The 22,110-nt window shown below is 43.5% G+C and overlaps 1 protein-coding gene across 3 annotated transcripts in view; it reads left to right on the forward strand.

Moving 5' to 3' along the window:
* The window catches only part of MTUS2 (microtubule associated scaffold protein 2), a 351,967-nt gene that overhangs the window by 265,349 nt on the left and 64,508 nt on the right, over positions 1–22,110 (forward strand). For all 3 annotated transcript variants that reach the window (XM_054220594.1, XM_054220605.1, XM_054220613.1), the window contains 2 exons: positions 971–1,132; positions 17,459–17,557. In XM_054220594.1, coding sequence (XP_054076569.1) covers positions 971–1,132; positions 17,459–17,557 — 261 coding nt within the window. The remainder of the gene's footprint in view (positions 1–970; positions 1,133–17,458; positions 17,558–22,110) is intronic.

Raw genomic sequence — 22,110 nt, forward strand, 5'->3', positions numbered from 1 at the left:
ATCATTTTCCTGCAGGCAGTACCTAAATAGTGTTGTATTGTATCCTTTTAAAATAATGGAAATAAAAACGATAGCCCTTTTCTGATATCCTGTGTATTTCTTACCACTATCTCCACTCATTTTTTCAAACAAAATGTTCATCCTTCTGCAAATGTTCAAGTCCGCAGGTGCTGTAATATTTTGCTCCTCTTAGGCTTTCTACTCAATAGATAAAGAGCACACTGCAACTTTGCCTTTTTCAAATGTTAAGAAAGGATTGATTTCCTTATATCTACAAGGAGCCTAGGATGTCATTATTCCCTAGATGGCAAATGCAGGAGGAAACCAACTCATTAGAGGTTTTGAAAGAGGCCAATATAAACTGGAAACCTTGGCAATCTAAGTTTCATTATGAGAATGTGATTGAAGTGGATGTGAGAGTTAAGGCAGATTTGTTGTTGTTGTTGTTTTTCATCTTTTTATTCAAATGTCTGAGTGTGGTCTGAGGGACTGTTTGTGGGAAATCCCTCCTGGGTAGGAGAATTCGGTGCCTTGCACCACTGAGCCCTGCTATTCCCCCTTACTCTGACAACCAGCAACTCCCAAGTGTCAGGGTGAGTGTGTAGGGTGGCTCCTGTAGCAGCTACAAATCCAAAAAACAACTTGACCACCCAGATGTTTAGAAATGCCTTGGTTTCTTTATGAGCCACGCAGCCAGATACCTTTATGAAGCTAGCCCAAAAGCAGGTGTTAAGTTCCTGTTGGAGTCAGATTCCAACAGCTGCCAAGACTTGTTGTTTAAGTAAGTTGCTGGCAACTCTTTATTTCTACGTAACCATTTGTATTGGACAAAGTCCATGTAACTTAGCCCGAGTTGCAATGAGAATATGTCTTTGTAGATTATAATTGCTGATACAAGCTTAGTCTGCATGCCACAGTTCACATACATTTTTTATGAACTTATAATTAGAGCAGTTTTGGTCTCCTGCAGGTTCCAGCTTTGGAAATGAAGAGCAAACCACTCCTAAGGCATCCACACCTTCTAAAGACGTCCCCAAGGGGGGCAGCAAGAGCACGACGCAGGTATCGAGCAGCATAGCAACTCCACGCAGGAGCTTACTTCCAGCACCAAAAACTGCCACAGCACCTGCTGGTAAGTGCTCCAAACTGGTGTACGTGAAACACCACCTGCATTAGGCCAAGAAATGCAGAAACCTTATTATGATGCTATTTTGCTACTTACTTGATTAATTTTCATGCCATTCTTGGGCACATTGCCAGCGTGCTGGTTTGGACTCTATTTGCTGTAGTCTCTTTGAAACATGGGCAAGAACACAGCTATAATCTCATTTTGTGAACTGTGCCTGCAGTTGAAGGCATTTAGTGTCCCTAACTACACGTGCCAGAGATTTAATGTATATATTATTGGTTCTCACCAAACAGCTTTCTGAAAACGTTGCATTGCTTTAGAGACCAAAGCATTCCTTTGAGCAGATAATTCATTGCTAGTTATGCTTGCAAGGATAAGAATACAGCCCTCTAAGTTTAAGCAATTTGTGGTGTTTTCACTCAGAGAGGGAGAAGGAGGCAAGTAAATAAACCAAAAAGACCTAGTCTTGTTTCCAAATTGTTTCCTTACCTAAGCCCTCCTTCAGTTCGATCCAGCTATTTCTCAAATCAGCCAGCAATAATTCATAGCGTCTCACACAGGAAAGTTTACAGTTTTCTGTCAAATGCATTTTTGGTTGAAAAACATGTGCATCTCTCCACCGTCTCCTGCTCACACTTGTTTCATGCTGCCCCTTCCCCCGCCTGGCACTTGGACATGGTGTATGCTTTTCTACTTCTGTCCCTAAAATATTGTAGCTTCATATCTGCCTGTTTAGAGAGAACACTATGCAGAAAGACAAATCAGACTTTCTTCACTCAGCATTTTCCTTTAGAGAGACAGTTTGGATAGGCCACTTCATGGTCTTGAGTAAAGGGTTTTGTGTGTCTGTATGGAATAGTAAGGATTAAAAAAAGACACAGTTTCAATAAGAGTTCAGAAATTCCATCAAGTTCAGATTAGATCTAACAGTTTAGATTCCAAAATAAAGAATTCTGTGTAGGTCACCAGCCGTATCCAGTCTGGCTGGGTTTCATCTCTATGTAAGTCCCGCTGGGTTTGATGACACACACTGCAAATGGAGCTGTGAAGGAAAAACCAGTACAAAATACAAGACAAAGACTTCATGCGTTACTGGTTCTGGTTTCAAGATAGATTAACCTGGGATGGTGAGTTGGCCCTAGCTGGATGCCAGGTGCCTACCAAGCTGCTCCATCACTCCCCCTCCTCACCTGGACAGGGGAGAGAAAATATAACAAAAGGCTCATGGGTCGAGATAAGGACAGAGAGAGATCACTTATCAATTACTGTTGTGGGCAGAACAGACTTGAGGAAAATTACTTTAATTTATTACCTATGAAATCAGGATAGGGTGATTACATCTTCCCCCCACTCCTCCCTTCTTCCCAAGCTCAACTTCTATCCTAATTTTCTCTACTTCCTCCCTCCAAGCAGAAAAAGGGGATGGGAAATGGGGGTTGCAGTCAGTCTATCACATATTGTCTTTGCTGCTCCTTCCTCCTCACTCTCTTCCCCTGCTCCAGTGTGGAGTCCCACCCACTGGAGACAGTCCTCCACAAACTTCTCCAATGTGAGTCCTTCCCATGGGGTCACATGCCCTGCCACCAAACTTGCTCCGGTGTGGGCTCCTCTCTCCATAGGGTCACAGGTCCTGCCAGGAGCCTGCTCCAGAATGTACTGTCCACAGGGTCACAGCCTCCTTCAGGCATCCACCTGCTCCAGCGTGGGGTCCTTCGTAGGCTGCAGGTGGATATCTGCTCCACCATGGACCTCTATGGGCTGCAGGAGGACAGCCTGCCTTACCATGGTCTTCACCATGGGCTGCAGGGGAATCTCTGCTCCGGTGCCTGGAGCACCTCCTCCCCCTCCTTCTTCACTGACCTTCACAGACCACGTGTCTGCAGAGTTGTTGCTCTCACGTGTTCTCACTCCCCTCTCCCATTTGCTGTTGCACAGCAGTTTTTTCCTCCTTCTTAAATATTTTATCACAGAGGCTCTGCCACCATCACTGATTGGCTCAGCTTTGGCCAGTGATGGGTCCGTCTTTGAGCCAGCTGGCATTGGCTCTCTTGGACATGGGGGGAAAGTTCTGGCATCTTCTCACAGAAGCCACCCCTGCAACCTCCCACCCCCCCCCACCCCGCGCTACCAAAATCTTGCCACACAAACCCAATACACCTGGTTAACTTAACACTTGAAGAAAAGGAATTACTACTATAATCAGTGGCTTGGAGAACCTGGCAGGGAAGATGAAGCTGAAACCGTTTGCTTTAGGTAGTCCAGCTAAGTGAAAGTCAAGGGAAGAGGATGTGGTCTTGTGTCCAGCACAGTCAGGAGTGACTGCCTCCTACTGTCAGAAAACTGTTTACTTCCATCATCTGCACTCACTAACTGGGGAGTGGACCGATCTATCAACAGAATATATGGACAAAAGGTGGTACCTTTTTTTGTTTCCTTTTCAAGTTTTTTTCCTTTTTTTTTTTCCTTTTCTTTTGAGCTTCCTTTCCTCTCTCGGATCTCTAGCCAGACTATGTCATTTCAGGCTACAGCAGATTTGATTAGTATCAGATTTGCCCCTAGACATCTCAAGCAAAAGCCTTTCTTTTCCAGCTAGTGACACTGGCACGATAAGCTTTAAAGGGCTATTTCAAGTATCTGTAGAGGAGCTTTTCTGGCCTCTGGGGTTCATTTGTCACAGACAAGAAGACTGTTGAAAATCCTGAGTCTTCTACTACTTGGGCAGTCTCACACGATTGAGTGCTTGCCAGGGAGGGTTCAGTACTGGGACACTGCAATGAGCTGGAACCGTGATGCTTGATACGCAATCATGCTAATGTGGGCACGCAAAATCTAGCATAGGCAGAACCGATTCAGGCTGTCATCTGAGTTTGCACAGGCTCCAAATCTCAGACCCCCACAGGAGAGCAGGAATTACAACTTAATGCAAAACAATATTGATCAAGCAGTAGGTTTTCAGAAAGAGGATAATGTTCACAGTCACATCAGGGCATAAATGCTAAAGGAGAAAAGAATTACTGAGGCTGGTGGAAAGCTAAAGTTGACTTCTAATTTGGGGTTTTAATTTAGGAAATTATTTAATCTGTTAAATGAAAGACTAATTTTTTGCTGAATTTTACTACCTTTGGACACAAAGCTGAAAAATAAAAAGTCCATACAGAATTTGAATCATTATGAGAAATTCTCCCTTTTTTTTTTCTTCCAAACAACCTTCATTTGCTCATTGTCCTCAGGTTGTAGATGTTTTCTATGTCATTAGTCATTAGTCTCTATGTAGTTTCCTTCAGAGCGTTTGTTATTGTCTTTGCATGACCCTCCAGTAACCTTGGGTATGACTGCTTCCCTGGGGGCACACAAATGGCAACTCTCTGCCCGTGCTTCAAGCTGGCCATAAGTGAACTTGTGGGTTGAGAGGCACAAAGAGCTGTTAATGCCATGCTGTGTCTGAGTTAACGGGCCTGGTGGAGACAGGGCAGCATTGCTTCTAAATTGGATTTACTTCCCTCCGAGCCATGCAGAGTGCGATGTTCAGTCCTTGTGTCTGCGGGTGCATTGGCCCATAGAGGAGTGCCCTGTGCAGGAGGTGCAGTGCTCAGGCTCGCACTGGAGAGCAGTCAGTTTGTTCTTCCCATTGCAAGGCCATTAGTCTGACTCTGATGTTGTTTCCTAAGCTTTGTCGCAGCCAGGAAGCTGTCAGTGTGCCAAACACGAGGCAGATTTCAATCCAACAGCCCACCATGGCCTTTCCATGCCAGGGATGTGATGAGGATTGTCCATATGCTTGCTTATGCAAGCCTCAGTAGCAGATAGCCAGGAGAGGTACTGCCAGAACGTGTTAGATCCATCACAACTGGAAAAGAGTTGAAATTACTCTTTCCCATTCTGGAGATCAGGGGCTCTGGCCACCATCCCAGCCTTCTTCCAGCAAGGCACCTCTGTTTGTACCAGCAAAGACTGGTGGAGCCCATTGCCACCTCCTCACTGAATTTATAGTCCGGTCCTGATAGGGAGACTCAGTCAGGTGAGGTAAAACTTGCCATTTTATTCTGGAAGGAAACTAAACATGTGAAGTAGGGATACCTGGCTGTGTTACACAAACAGTCAGACACAGATGCTGAACAGCTGGCAAGTTTGGGAAGTTGCTGTTATTATACACAACTGACAGAAGCAAAAAACCCCATCGTTAGTCCAATGCTCTGGTTTACGTTTTATATGAGCCAAGGTGGCAGCAAATGGATCTGTGGTCAAGTCATGGGGTTTTTTATTAAAAAGGTGTTATCATTCCACACACTGCTGAGTATCTGATGGAAGCAAAGGATGAAGTAAATCAAAGCAAAGATAAAGACAGGGGGTTTTAGCAGGTCTAATCCTGCCTTTCTTGCAATAATATATGAATGCTGTCTGTAGATCCTAATATGATAGGAAGCCCTATAGAATGTAATATCTTCTGTTTAAGTATCCTTTCAACAATTTTGCCCATCTTTTAAATGATGAAGCACAAAACCACCTTTTTAAAATTGAACTCTATATTAAATCAGAAGGAAGATGCTACAGATCAAATGAAGCAAGTGGAGAAAGGTCAGTGGAGTGTTTGTATTGCTTTGGGCTTTCTGATCCCAGGCAAACAAAGGCATCTAACAAAAGCCCTTCAAAATGGTGTCAGATACTGTATTTTAAATATGGCAGGGAAAGTGCACGGTTGTGCTGAAAAGGCCAGTCTCCAATAGGATGTCCTGCAGCAGATAGAGGATGTAAAGGTTGAAAGTCTGCATGTACAGACAGTGTAAAAGGTCTGCTTGTAGTGCTGCTGCAAAGTGGAAAGAACCAAAGAACCATCAGTGGCTCAGGCTACCAGTCTGTGCCGGGCAAGTCTGGCATTATTGCTGGACATCACAGGGCAGAAGACAGATAACAATAAGGGAGCAGAGAAGTAAAATCAGTGTTTAAAAAATGTTTGAAAGTATACTAAAAATTAATCTGCTCCCCACCTACCTTGGGTCTCTGACACTGGCATGTCGTAAAGATCGTAGAGTCATAGAATGGTTTGGGTTGGAAGGGACCTTAAAGATCATCTAGTTCCAACCCCCCTGCCATGGGCAGGGACACCTCCCACTAGACCAGGCTGCTCAAAGCCCCATCCAGCCTGGCCTTGAAGATGATGAATGTCATGCATGGGGAGGCAGCCAGCCTCATCACTGCAACAGCAACACCAAAGAAACCTTCACTAGTGCTCCAAACTGAAGGGATGCGATGTTTTGAAAACAGTGGAATGTGTACATTTCTAATATTCTTCCAAACTGTCACATAATGGCAATTGCATGCACAGACATACCAAAGGACAGAAGAGCATGGTGGGGCACATGTCTATCCTCTGTCTCAGCCCAGTTTCTCCATAGCTGAGCTGGCAGCAGCCCATCGCCACTGTGGAGTCACAGTTGGAAGGAATGAAACCACCACAATTTCCTGTTGCTTTTTCACCCCGTGGCAGAAGACAAGACACTGCAGAGAGGCTGTGACCAAGGAGAGAGGGATGATCTCCACCATGGATGGAAATTATTAGCTGGGGGTGAAAAGCGTATCTTCATGCCATGTACCCCTCCTTGTCGGTGGGGGGAAATCCCTGCCTCCAGCTCCATCAGGAAGGACTTACAACACAAAGCAACACCATCTTGCAAGTGTATATTTCCATAAGAAAAAGTGAATCAATAACCTTAGGCGTGAATTTTGCATTTGAGGAAGAAGTCACCAGCCTCGTTCAAAGTCAGAAGGCCAGGCTGTCCCATGAGCAGTGCTACTGAAGTCAGCCATATAGTAAAGCTTTTGAAAAGTAGGGAAATGACAATTATTCCTTCTATATGTTCTAGAAAGATGGGGGCTGACCTCTTCTCCCTGGTGACAAGTGATAGGACAAGAGGAAATGTGTTCAAGTTATGTCAGGGGAGGTTTAGATTGGATATTAGGAAACATTTTTTCACTGAAAGGGTTATTAAACATTGGAATAGGCTGCCCAGGGAGGTGGTGGATTCACCATCCCTGGAGGTGTTTAAAAAAAGGGTAGATGGGGCACTTAGGGACATGGTTTAGAAGTGGTTTTTGTCAGGGTAGGTTAATGGTTGGACTTGATGACCTTAAAGGTCCCTTCCAACCTCAGCGATTCTATGATTCTACGATTCTATGATTCTACGTGCTTGGAGAATGACATGGTAGATATTCTATATACACATGCACTGCATCTGTCCAACCTCCTGTGCAAGACATTGCAGTTACTAAACTGAAATGCTTAGAGTGCTCCACTGTTACAGTTAAAGTGCACAGACACTGTGTGTATTGTGTATAGCATCTTTTAGAAAAGTAAAAGGGTGAGAAAGTATTTCACAAAGAGGAAGACAGTAATTTAAATATAAAGAATATTTCTGAGAGAGTGGAATATCAGGTGGTGTAACAATTGCCTTTGTGTTTCAGAGATGTACATCATTTTAAGTATGTATGAATAGGAAATTAATTCACAAAGGAGCATATCTACCTGTATTAATGAGTGGGAAATAACCAACAAAAATCCCATGCAAGCTTTCATTTGTTAGATGTTACCTGAGAAGGCCACCTATGCTGTAAAGTCTCATTAAAAAAAAAAGAAAGGACGACTGCTCAAGAGAGATTGTACTCCTGATATTTCACTAAAAGTGCTTGTCAAATAAATTGGACTACAGGGTATAAATCACATTAAGTTAATGAAAATGGACTCCTATAGCTGCTGCTGTGCAGTGATTCAGATGATCAAAAAATTTTTCTGTCATGGGATAATACTAGGGGAAGATCATTGTCATGCAAATTGTTTTGAAGACATCAATTGCTTTTTGACTAGTCTGTGAAAAGAATGCACTTAATTAGTTTTCAGTATGTTGCACAGCCCTTTTTATGTGTTATTAGACCCCTTTCATATTTGTGTACCTGTCAACATATGGAAAATGGGAGGAAAAAAGCATACTTGAATAGAGAAACTGAGATGGGTCCTTTAAATTCGCTTAAACGTAGTAGCTGCTTTGAGAAATACAGTGATAACCTAACAAATGTTTACCATTTCTATTATTGTTTCATATTTTGTTTAAAGACAGGTGAAAGCAGCTTCCTCTGTCAGGAGCTTTGCAGCTAAGATCCACCCCTGAAGAGACATATAAGCTTGGTCTTGCCACAGATATTGGTAAAATACATAATCTTTGAGACACACATATACTGAATTTTCTGTTTTAAATTTCTCTGAAAACATGGGGATATCTGCAGAAGGCAATGTTCAGAGACAGCAAATTAACAACTTCTCACCCTCACAGGGGATTTGTTTTACAAACCCCTTAGATTAGTGTTTGCCATGGGACAATTCAGATCCTAAATCAAACCACGAGCTAATTCTGTCGTATTTCGGGCAAACCCCTTCATTTTGACAAGGTGCAGTTAGTGGTGTACCTGGTGAGCCCCTCAGGATGTGTAAAAACCCCTCAGCATAACACAGCACAGCAGTTAGTAACCCAAGGAGAGCGTGTCTGTCTTGTGCAATGGAAAGGGGATTCAGATGGGCAGGAATTCCTGAGTTGGTGCTGTCAGGTCTGGAGAGCCACAAAGCACAGCACCATGCAGACACACCTGCTTAGGTCTAGAAGCAGTATAGTGCATTCACCCAGTGCTGCCATCAGTTGATTATAATTAACCTGTTTTAGACCTAGGTTATTTCCTGGCCAGGAGTGTTGGTTTCATCTGCTTCAGGCTTCCAATTCTGGAGGGGACTCACAGATTGAGCCTGGGAGTGACATGTTCTCCACAGGCTGGTAGCCACTCAACAGCATGAGTGTGGCCTGAAACCTCTTCCTGCAACTGCCTTCCCATACCTTTTCTCAGTCACGTGTCTGTGACTGTCTGGGAAAAAGTCCGGGAGTATTTCAGCTTGCTGCAGACCTCAGATGGACAATGAGGTGGCTGGAAAACCATCTAGACCATCAGGCTCAGGGTGTTGTGATCACAGGTACAAAGTCCAGGTGGCAGAATTTGGCATGCATTAGCTATTGATACTGGGCAAATACTGCTTACCTTCTTCATTTAAAACGTGAAGAGTGGGATAGAGCACTCCCTTGGCAAGCTCACAGATGATAGCAAATCAGGAGGAATTGGTCAACATTCTGGAGGGCAGGGCTGCAGTTAAGAGGGACCTTCAGAGGGACCTTCAAAGGGCCAGGCTGGAGAAATGGGCCCGCAGGAACCTCATGAAGTTCAAAAAGGCAAATGCAAAGTCTTGCCCCTTGGGGGGAATAACAACGTACTACAGGAGAGGCTGGAGCCGTCTGGTGGGGAAGCAGCTCTGCCCTGTTTGGGGGTCCTACTAGACAGCAAGTTGAATCTGAGCCTGCGGTGTGCCCTTGCAGCAAGAAAGACTAGCTGCATACTGGGCTACATTAGCAAGAGTGTGGCTTGCAGCATCAGTAGCCTACCCACTCGGCACTTGTGTGGCCACTCACAACTGTGTCCAGTTTTGGGAATCCCAGGACAAGAGCAATGTGACATACTGGAGTGAGAGCAGCAAAGAGCCACCAAGATGGTCAAGGGACTCGGGCACATGACAGGACAGGTTGGGAGGAGAGTCTGGGAGAGCTGGAGTTGTTCAGAAAAAGCAAAGGGAGATCTTTTCACAGTCTTCAGTTACCTAATGGGAAGATATAGAGAGAACAAAGCCAGACACGTCTCAGTGGTGCACAATGACAGGGCAAGAGACACCAAACACGAGCTGGAACACAGGAAATTCGCATTTTTTGACCTCCTTTGAAGGTGGTCGTCATTTGGTGACCTGTGAAGGTGGACAAACACTACAGCAGGTTGTCTAGAGAGGTGGTGAATCCTCCATCATTAGAGATACCTGTAACTTAGCTGGACAACACCCTGTCCAACCTGCTGTAGTGCAGCCTACTCTGAGCAGGAGGCTGGACCTGAGGACTTCAGAGGTCCCTCCCAACAGAGCTGATGTGCAGTTCTGTGTGCCATGAACATCTTAGGCCCACAGGTGAATAAATGTGCCACCATTGTGGCACATGTTGTTTTGTAGTGCTGTGGCCTCTTTTGCACATTCAGGAGGAGTAACTCCTGAGCAGAAATGTCTAGCTTTTAAAGGGTAAGTCTGTACAAGGGGAGCTGAATGCATGGCTTCTACAAAGGCAATAGACTTGCCTGCAATTCAGGAAAAAAAAGAAAGTATGGATCAATCACTGTATGTAAGGATTTGAGAAGTGGTTTAAATCTGACCAGCTCTGCATAGTTTTTATTCTCTTCCTTGTAATAGAGCTTCCTCTGTGGTGTCATTCCTGTCTGGTCTTGTTCAGCCACATCCTTCTCTCAGAACATAGAAACCCACAGAAAACTCAGCTTGGTACCTCTAAACTCTGCTGTGTTTCAAAACTTCGGTTCACCTTCAGGATATTGATGCAGCTCTGGCTTGCAGTCCTGATGCAAACTCTTGAACATCGGGTTGCTTATCGTAGAATCTGAATCGTTTGGGTTGGAAGGGACCTTTAAAGGTCATCTAGTACAAACTACCTTGCAACGGGCAGCGACATCTTGAACTATACCAGGTTGCTTCTTGTTCCAGACCTCAGCTTTATCCACCAGGTTGGACTTGCCACCCAACAGTCTATGAAATTAAAGAGCCGAAGGATTTTATATTGTCTGCGTGTCGTTGTGGGGTTTTGGGTGTGTGTGTTATGGCATACCTATTTCAGCTTGGTTATTATTCTCATTTAATGTTTATCTCACAGACAAGTGACTGTTATTCCCCATAAGAAAACTCGTAATTTGTGTGCAATGACAGTAGCAATAAAGAATTCGTTTGAGCAGCTTGTTTCTACTTGGCCCACTAAATTAAAGACAATCAAAAGCATTGTTCAAAAAACTAACTCAGTCAATTCCTGCGCTTTTACAAGTACCAGTAAATCATAAGTAACAGGGCAGGCTGTTAGATACGATCAGTCAAGATGAAAAATAGGAGGCTGGTGTTATCGCAGCTCCCACCTGCAAGCTTGTGGTGTCAATTGTGCTTTTTTTAATCAGCTTCTCTAAAATTCAGACAACACAACCTCAGCAGGCGGGAGAGAGATGAGCCGAGGTCAGCTGAGAGGGAAAAAAGTGAGCACCAGTGCTCTTGCGGGGAGCGAGGGAGAAGGGTCTGCTGCGCTTTATTCCCCTTTGTAAAGACTTTCCATTAAAAGCTGAATAGTGAATACGCGGTGGGTTACATTTCCTGCACTGAACATGGGGATACACAGCACTACGCCGCAGGTGAAAGTGAGACGTTCAGCTGCAAGTTTTCCAACCTCTGTCCTGGGAATCACTCTGAAACTTGCCGTAACACAACCCTGTGAGGAAGCGACCATAAAATGCCACGGGATCCATGGCAAATGACAGGAAGAGAAGGAGCAGTTGTTTTAACTCTGCAGCTAATGTTGGATGTTCTGAGTTACCCTGAGATTTTCTGTTCAGTCCAAAGAGCGATTCATTTCGTCAGATTAATTTTTTCCTTTAGATTTTTTAATACCAGATAAAGAGACTTTTCTTTTTCATATAGAAAGTACACAATCACTTTCAGACGAGTCCCTGTCCTTTTTTTCTTACCGGATTGACTTTGAAACAAACACAAAAGGGAAAAGCACACAGGTTAGCAGTTTCTACTTCAACAAATATGTAGTCTTTCTTCTGTATCTGCTTATTTATTTACACTCTCTCAGTGTCTCATAGATCACAGGAAGTAGAGACCCTTGAGAGAGAATTAGACTGATCTTATTCTACAGAATCCATCATATTTCCAGCTTTGCTCATTTTGTCTCAAACAAGGCGTGCATGGATGTGTCATTACTCACCAAAGACACGACTAGTCGTGGGTATCGGGGGAAAGGCAGAAGAAAGCTTGAAGTGGCTCTCTGTGTCTGTGAGTGACTGAAAACACTTCCTCGAGGTTTTTTAAACTTGCAGACTGCATTAGTTAACTTATAAAATACGCCTGAGAACATCTGGAAGCCAAACGGATGCAGCCAGTCCCATTGAATTGTTAATTATGTCTACAGCATGTTAGGATTTGGTTTGGAATAAATACTCAATGCGTAATTTGTTAGCATGTTTTCAGTCTGAAGCGCGAAAGCAAATTGAAGCCTATCCCACTGTACTGTCTTTTAAAGACTCAGAAAAGTACAGGCAAATACAGGCGCTGATTCTGCAGCAGCTCTTGAGAAGATGTCTCAGATAAGGTGTTTTAGCTCTGGTTCCTAAGCTGGCATTCAGCAATGGTGGGGGAATGGAGAAGTGCCTTTGTGTGCTGTTTTTCCAAGTGATTGCTGAATGATTTAACATGCCTGGAGTGTTTTGCATTATATTTCTAATGATTTTGCCTTTGCTCCTTCTGTTCGGCTTGAAGCAGGCTGTGTGTGTTAATTAGGAAATGTAAATACCTTTACAGAACTATGCATTCAGATGCATTTGTCAAAAGCAAATGCTGTAACCACACCAGTAGAAAACACGAGCAAGTATTTATTCTCATCGTTATCTTATGGCCTGAAATATCCATTTCTATATAAATATAGCTTTTAAAAGAGAGGAAACTTTGGGAGATTCCTAACCTTAAATGGAATGCAAATTCATATCAAAATTAGTAGTTTGTGGCTTTGATTCCTGGCTACCAGAAAGACAACTTCTTGCTCTGTGAACTCCTGTAGTGGAAGGAGCTGGCAGAGCTTTGGAAGCTGTTCCTGGAAGCCTGGAAGTTAGTGGTGGTTCCTGCTCCGCCAGGAGCCTTTCGCTGGGAGGCTCAGTGCTAAGAGACTTGATTACGCAGCCAGCAGGAATAAAGCTAATGCACGGGCATTTAGCAGAGAGCTAATTGGAGTTCCATATTTCCAGCCTGTGGGCAATAACACCAAGAGATTGAAGTAAATTTTCTTCCAGGTCAGAGTTAATATGCATATTAAAAGACAAATTTAGAACAAAATTAAAACAGCGTGCAGGCTCAAGAAATATACACTTGTGGTGCTTAATTTCCTTTTATAATTATATTTTACATCTTTTTATTATTTTATGATTGTACGCACACACCTTTTGACATTTCAAAATACATATGATAGTCAAAGTATTATTTGAGGTTTTACACACATTCAGGCCTGTAATAACAGCTGAAATCACACAATCACAGAATCTTCAGAGTTGGAAGGGACCTCTAGAGATCATCTAGTCCAACTCCCCTGCTAGAGCAGGATTGCCTAGAGCACAGTACTCAGGACTGCATCCAGGCAGGTCATGAAAATCTCCAGAGAAGGGGACTCCACAACCTCCCTGGGCAGCCTGTTCCAGTGCTCTGTCACCCTCACTGTAAAGAAGTTCTTTCTCATATTTGATGGGAACTTCCTATGTTCCAGCTTGTGCCCGTTACCCCTCGTCCTGTCACTGGGAACCACTGAAAAGAGTCTGGCACCATCCTCCTTAAACCCACCCTTTAGATACTTGTATGCCATAATAAGGTCTCCCCTCAGCCTTCTCTTCTCCAGGCTAAAGAGTCCCAGCTCTCTCAGCCTTTCCTCATAAGGGAGATGCTCCAGTCCCTCAATCATCTTAGTTGCCCTACATTGGACTCTCTCCAGTAGTTCCCTGTCCCTCTTGAGGACAAATGTTCGTCTTGAGTTACAGTGGAACATCAGACTTTTTATATACGTTATAATCTTTGAGTTACTTCTAGTACACGCCAAGGTAGAAAAGATCAAACCGTATAACCTCCTGCTGTGCCATACCCTGTGGTACAGCATCATCCTGATCATCATGCCAGCGCTCCCTACAGATTTTTTTACACCTGAAATTCTAGATTTCTGTGAAATGACAAATTTGAAGCCCGAACTCTTGTCATCTAGAGATGAATATTCCCTGCGGGAACTTCTCTTGAAATCAACATGTTTTCTGAATGTTTCTCTTTTAACCAACTAACAGCTGTTGTTTCAAAAGAGAAGAGAAAGAACAAACCCCATTTTTAGAAAAACATTCACCACGAGCTCTTATTTGAGGTCTGATGCAAGGGATGGCTCTTCCCCTAAGATTTCCCTGTGGGTGATGAGCTTAGCAGAATGATAACAGTTGGCTCCTGCGGACTGTCTGTTCTTTTGCCTGCTGCGCGATTCCTCAATCCCCCCCTGCTGAGGAGGGACACAGAGGGGCCACCAAGACCTTTCTGCTTATGAAGGAGAAGCCGAATAATCACTAGCTCTGTGTGCTCCTCTCCTCGGCTCCTTCCCAGCAGAGCTGTGTTGTGCACTGGCTTTTCCCTTGATGCACAGCCCCTCCTCACTTCCCCAGTTGCTTCATTGCCACCCCTGCCAGACCTTAGCAACTTTCCTAATCTTGCAAACTGAAGGTGTTTATCCTTATTTCCCCTTCTTGTTATTAATCCTACTCTTCTGTCCTTGCCAAGATACCTATTTGCACCTTTGCTGGCAACCTGCTTCAGGCTGGCTCTGCTGATGTCCCACCTTCTGGGGCCGATGTCCCTGCTGGGCACTGCCGCCTGCACCCAGGTGCGGCTCTCTCTGTGCTCCACAGACCTTGCCTTGCCCTCTGCAGAACGATGGTGCTCACTGGGCTCCGTTGCTTCTTTACTCTGTTTTCTTTCAGCTGAGCTCTAATTGGGGTATTGTTCCTCGCTTCGTGCTTAAGGTTAAGAGGCTGAACTAATTCCCCAGGTGTTCCTCATTGAAAATGTCTCGAAAACAAAAGTAGTTAAGTATTTATATGCCCCTTGTTACTGCTGGAAGCATAAGGAAAGCATACTTTCCTTATTATTGTCTGTGTTTGACATTTGCCATAGCGAAATTTAGAGAGGAGCTTGGTATATGGCCCATTCGTGCATCATATTTTTATTTTGAAAACCACTGAAGAAACAAGGCCTCGTTGCCATGAAAAAATAATGCTCAAATCTGTAACCATATAAACTCTACCTTACAAAACTAGCTCTGGTTTTGTCTCACAGCTCCCATGTCAGGTTGCTTTCACTTGGTCCTTAGTAACGAAATGGCATCATAAACTTATTTTATGTTGTGCTCTGTAGTAAAGTACAGTGTAGTAGGTGGCACACACAGGAAATTTATATCCTCAGTCACTTCACTCTGAACAGTATTGTTCGCAAATGAGAATCGTAGCCTTAACATGTCCAATTTACAAACAGCAGAGAAAACGGAAACGGACCAAAGTAAAGGTATGAAGAAGAGTTCAGTCTTTACCAGCCCCTGATGACTGATGGTGCAATTTGCCTATGAACAGTGGGAGGGAGCCAGAGGGTCTTAGACCTTCTTCTCCTGTGCCATCCTCCCGCAAAAAGTTGGACACAGGGCTTCTGCGTGGGCAGGTGCTCTTCGCAGAAGCACTCTGCAAGCGAATGCTGAGGGATGGTGCTAGAAAATACGAAGCTCAACTTCTGGTGCGTGGCAAATGCTGTGTCCGCAGCTCACTGCTCGCACCTCCTGATGCAGACAGAAGTGGAAGGGTGAACGAGCTTCAAAAATAAGCCTGATGCTGCAACTGTGACTAGCTGTGGCTTTGGAGAGGGCGGAAAACTAGTCATCCAGTAAGTGTCCCTGAAGATTATGATCCCCGTATAAAATTATCACTTTTCTCAAAATATCTCCAGTATTGAAAATACTTTCAGTATTGAAAATACTTTCGCCAGTATTGAAATAGCCAGATCACATTTGCATTAAGCACAATGGAAGATAGTGTTAGCTTTTGGACTACCACTGTCTTTAAACACCACCAAGAAAATATGGTTTTGTTTTCCTGCTTCAGATACTTCAGATTCTGTGGGACGTTTTTCTACAAGACGCCCATTAATGTACTCATGAGAGAAGTGGAAGTTAATAAGGCAAACATTGTTTTTTCCTTTATGACAAGGGATTTGCCTTAAATCTCGCCTTTTCCTGCATATCCAAGGGCTGTGACACAGGCTAAAATACAACCCCCGACAAACACTAACGGAAAAAAAGGAAAGCAAACAGGAAAATACATTAATGTCTCAGGGGTTTGCTTTTTCTTACTCTTCCTCCTTACTTCCTCAGTGGGTGTTTTCTGCATGAAAGCCTGTGGCTGTGACTGTCACACCATGGGCAAACCAGCAGGGCAGGGATTTCATGTTACTGCTCTCAGCATGGTCCCCACAGCTATTTTGATGGGAGTTGTGGGTGGGCAGGAGGGGTGAGCTGAGCTTGGGTGGCCGCTCTGGCTTTCAGATGAAGTTGTATCTCCCTCATACAAGAGGCAGTCGGTGACTGCAGAGCTTGGAGAACTGACAAGACCATCCTGAGCCTGTAACCAGAGAGCTCCAGTGGTGGGAGGAATAGTAACAGACACTGAGTTGCCTCCCACTGAAAAATTAAAGGAAGAGGAAAGGCTAGCACAAAGTTTCTGGAGATCATAACCCAGGAGCTCTGGGGCACCATGCTGTCAGTGGGAAGAATTAGTGGCTGCAGAAAAAAAGGATAAATGGAGAGGTCAGGAGGAAGGAGGGCAGGCAGCCTGGCATGTGCCCGGGTCGTAGATGAGCACGAACCATATGTTGGCTCAGTCTTGTGGACAGCAAGGCAATGGTATGGCCCTGTTGTGTCCTGCATTGGGACAGTGGGTTGTAGGTTTGTGCACGGAATGTGCTGCACCTCTCTGGCCCTGCCTGACTTACTGCATGGGCAGAGACCCCCTCTCCTGTCTGGGGTGCCACATGCTTCTGGTTCTGCAGAAGCCTCTCTCTTGCCTGTAGGAGACCCTCTTGGGAAAGGTGGTCACTGGAAAAGGCAGTTTCCTAAGCTGGGGAAAAAGTTGATAGAGCAGGGCCCTGCGGGTAACAAGTCAGCTTTGCGCAGTCCTACTTAGCTTCTCCTCCAGCCCAGCAGATCCTTGGCTGAGGATGCACAGCAAGGTAAAGAGACAGAACTCAGAGCTCGGAACAGATAGGATGGGCTACCTGTGTAGCTGGTTTTGCCTTAACGATATTTGTCAATATGCAGATGGCTGGAGAACCAAGATAGTGTGTAAGGCCTTCTTCTGACCACCTTCAGTGCTGTTGTCAGCTCAGCCACATGCACACAGCCGTGCTTGCAGAAGTGGCAGGTTGGCATCCAATACAGAAGTACTGTATGGCATCCTTCTGTGCAAAGCCCAGGATGTGTATTGGTGAAATACTTATGTTTTGCGACTCTGGTATGTATCATAGTGACACAGTTCTGCACAATTGCAAGCAGCATTATAAAGTGTGTTTCTTTCTACCTTTATTTTTTTTTTCTAAAACAGGTCTGAAGAAAGAAGTACAAAAAGATCAGGATGCTAACAGACCAGCTATCTCATCCCCTAAGAAATCAGCAGTAACAGCCACCAAGCTCCATTCGCCAGGTATTTATGAACCCAAAAGCACTGTTCCAGGGAAGATTTAAACTTGTCGACTTTGCATCTCTTGTTAACAGACTAAAATCTGAGACCTACTATTGTTAAGTGAAGATTGATTGTGCCCAAGGTTCATTAAGCTGCCTGTGAGGACAGCAGACTTTATCATACCAATGCAGGAGCTGAATAGACTTATGTTTTCTTTGTTATAACTGTGCAATCATCTCTCCTTCAAAACAAAGAGTTGTTGCTATTACATGTTTAAGGGCACAGAAACATTTTTTTTATTTTTTATCATTATAATTTTCTTATATAAAAAGAGAACAGGTAGATGTAGTGAAATAAAAGACACCGCAGACAATTACCTGGAGTGACAGTAATTACTCGGAATCTACTCTTACTGTTGTGCAGAGGCACTAAATTTCCTGGGCTATTTCTATGGATAATTGGAAAAGGGATTATCTGTAGAAATAACCTTCAGAGTGCTATTGGGGCATTGTCAACTTACCCCTCAATATTGGGCACTAACACATCGTTTTAGCATTTCTAAAGAATACCTTTGTTTATTTAATAAAATGAATAGAGCTTATTTCTATTTGTGTCTACTAAGTGTACATTAAAAAATGTATAACATACCTAAAGGCTTTTGTAAGGCTGCCCTGAATGCTTCTGAAATGAGTGGGCACTGATTTCATTGTGCTTGCCGTTTATGTTCTGTTCTGTTACCTCATTTTTCAGACTCTACTTAAATAATTTAAATGTCATCTCTACAGCTATATGATACTTGAGTTACAATTATGGGGGGTAGAAACTCACATTTCTTCATTTGATGATAAAGTATAGAACATGTAGAACAGCTCTTTGACTCCTGTAACTTGCATCAAGAGTCTCCTCATGTTTACTAAACTCTATCTCTATTCTTCACCTTCCCAACCAACAAAATCAAGAAAACGGAAGGTTAAATTTAATCTTTCCAGGCACCAACAGGACTCGGAATTCTTCTCCTTACTAAGATACTAGGGTAAAAAGAAGAACTTAACACTGTCCTCTGAATCATATAATTTTCAGACTATTTTGCACCTGGTGAGATCACCAAGAGACATCCAAAGAAAAATTTGTTGTGGAGAGTGCCAGACCAGCAGCTCACCAGTGTTTATAACAGTGGGAGTCCAGTTTAAGCACCAGCACTGATTGTGGCTGTAGCAGCATGTTACAGCCCAGCTGATTTTCTTCCACTGGAATTAGAAAGCAAAATGAAACACAGGCATATTTGTACTGTGTATTTATGTTGTCTTAAGGAGGCTTGCATTTCCACGGGTGACTTAATGATTTTGAAGGCTTACATTTTTGGCATATCCAATTCATGAGGCCTCAAAGGTTTCTTCATTCTCATGAAAGGTCGAGTAACTGCCTTCTCTCCATCAGGCCAATTGAGGATTTCTTAAGCTTGGTTGTCTGAAATTATGGCAATCTAAAATTGTTTATCACTATAAGGATCAAATAGGAAAATAAACCTCATCTTCATTTATTTTTTTAGAGTAGCCTTTAGCATTCTTTGAAATAATAACAGCAATAACAAATCAATAAAGACAGGCAATCTTTTCACCTATTTAACAATTTCACAAAATAATCAAAGCAGTCATTAAACAGGACAAGCAGCGAGTGTAACTGGGGCTACGGGGCACTAGCACAGCCTTTCCTCCATCAGGATCACAAACTCATGCAGCATTTACACTTTGTGATAGGAGAGCATGTGTCCCCGAGGTCACTCTACCACAGCTACATGTGGCCATGGAACCGGCTCTAAAATTTCTGAGTGCCATTTCTAGGTTATTTTCCCTCTATTACTGACCTTCTCACATGCAGTTCCTTTTAATCCGCACTGGGTTTTGCCTGTCATACATTTTTTTCTTTAGCCTTGAATCTGATCTTCAGAATTTGGATTAGTCCTCATGAAGACTTGCAACGGAGTTTTGAGATGCAGAGTCTTGTAGGGATCTCAATTTCATCTGTTGATGCAATACCATTCCTGAAATCTGTGTACAGGAGCAGGTGTACATAGATGCAGGTGTTCTCCTTCTACCCCATCGCAGGACGGTGCCATCTGTTTCTGACATCTGTCACTCCATGGATTGCTTGTTATCAATCGTCTCAAAATAATTTCCCACTTTTCTTACCAAAATGCTGGAAACCGGACACTTAAAAGACAAATAAATTGTATTCCCCATCTAAATCCTCATGGACTGTGTTAATTATGAGAGTATAGCTGTTGTGTCTCCTTAGTTCAAACACTTCGGTAGATAAAAAAGACCTGGGAGTTTTGAAGCAGATCAAAGGGGTTCAGTGATTTCAGCGTACAGTGGGTCTGCCCCCCTGGTCCCACCATCAGCAAAAAGGACATTCAGGATCAGGGACAGCATCATTAATATATACCCTGTTTTGTGCAGAGCAACAGAAGAGAGACTTCAATGGCAGAACAAGCTTAGTAAGCTGCTTTTCAGACCCAAATGAACCGAGAAATTCGTATTTATCCCTGAGGAGGGTAGCACAGTTTAATTTACAAGGACAGCTTATAATACTGACAAGGACAACATAGAGAAGTGCATTTCAAATGTTCCAGTGAACAGGAAAACTAGAAAGATATAAGGCAAAACAACATGATGGGGTTTTGTTTTAATTAAAACTGGACTGATTTCAAGGGCTTCCCCCTACATTTCTCCCTTTGCCTTCTGTTGTAACATCGCCATGCTGCCTAAACAATCTGAGATTTTTATGCTAAAAAGGACAGATATTTGTGGCTGTTGCTTTTATTGATTTCTTATTTTGGGATAATATCTACTGTCCAGTTAAGAGCCCCTTCAAATGAATGAAAGAATCTGTAAGAAAATACCATTCCTGCACAAAAAGATGCAGACTTCAACTGACACGAAAATGGATAGAGGGCAATAGCTCATTGAACTCTCTCAATGAGAGAGTATTCTATTGTTTAGTTCTTGCAACATCATGAAGTTAGTCTTGACTTGTTGTGAAACCTGGTATTCCTCTTTGCAAATGTAAGTCATGGGCACAAAGATTTTCAAAGACTGTTTTGCACTTGTGGCTCTTCGCAGTTGCAGCATTAGATACTTGGAGGCATAAGGCAGCATTTCTGCTGGGGCTAGATCCCTGTACGCTTAGCCCGGAGTGAAAATGTAATTGGGCAAGTTGGAAGATATGTTCCCAGTGGCTCCACACAAGCTGGGGATCTGAAAAAGTAGGAATACTCTCCTGGGGTATTGCCCTGACAACCCATACTACTTCCCTGATCTAGTAAAATTGCCCTAAGGATCCGTTTTCACATCCAGGCCTCAGTCTTAAAGATCTAAAATATCTAAAGCACGTCTGCCAAAATTACCTCTGGAACAGTCCTCTACTTCACAAATTGGCTCAAACTCATACCATCAGATGCATCTCCATGGAAGGATTCTTCTGTTTTTTAGGAAAGGGGTAGGTAGCATCCATGGCAGAATACTGTCCCCTGTTACATTCATTGATGAGGACTGGTTGGAGACGTTGTTTCTGTATTATTTTTCAGAAACTGTACACTACAAGATTATAAAAGTACAAGATATCCTTTTTTTTTTCTTTTCGGATTCTTGCATAGCCAACCCTTTCTACTAACACAGAAATGTTGATTTTCCATCTGTATACAGACCAATATCTGCCATCTCTAGTAACACATGAAACCAAGGTGTCTGAGTCTGTTTTCTCCCTCATTCTTACTGACTCCGGCTCCTAGGCTAAAAGCTGGAGACTGGTGGGAGGAGCTGAGGAAAAGAACCAGAGATTCCTGGCCAGTGTTCAGGAATGAGCTAAAAAGCATCAGATGAGGAGAGACTGAGGGTGGCAAAAAGAATCAGTAAGCTGTGCAGAGTTGTTGCCCAGCTGACCGTAAATGTTTGCAGAGTTCTCAGAAAGCTAAGAACATAAAGACAAAACAGATTGTCTAAGCAGGGGCTTGATCAACCTGACACTACCCCTTCTTGCTTCATCCTCGTTAACTGAGTATATCCAGAGAAACGGATAGTTCACTCAAGCAGGATATGAACTTAATTTAGGATGAAAGCTTCACTTTCCCTGAAGTGTCTTGTCATGATTAAGCGTTACTTCTTGTGCCATTCATGTGAATATACCACTGTATTTGAGCTGATATCCTAAAGACAGGCCACACTTGTGGTTTCACATATTTATACAGGATCAGGCTTGCTTCAAGCCAACTTGGAGTGTATCAGAGGAGCCAGAATCTTTGTGGACCCGTTTGTGCAGGCAGACCGTACAGTGATTCTGGTGTGACAGATGGTGCAGAGAGAGCAGCGATGCAGAGGCAGTGGTACAACCAGTCAGCATTACGTGGGACCTGGTGGCATTTCTATACCTATCTGTTTTGTGCTGCAACTTTAGAAGTGTTATAAAGGGGAGAGCAAGGCAGACTGCAGTAACGCTGACAAAAAGAAATAGTGATATCCCAATAGCAAGCAACCCACGCTATGTTTGCATGCAGGAAGCAGAGCTCCAGCCCCACA

This window comes from Rissa tridactyla, chromosome 1, assembly GCF_028500815.1.
Source record: "Rissa tridactyla isolate bRisTri1 chromosome 1, bRisTri1.patW.cur.20221130, whole genome shotgun sequence".
In the NCBI taxonomy this organism is placed as follows: Eukaryota; Metazoa; Chordata; class Aves; order Charadriiformes; family Laridae; genus Rissa; species Rissa tridactyla.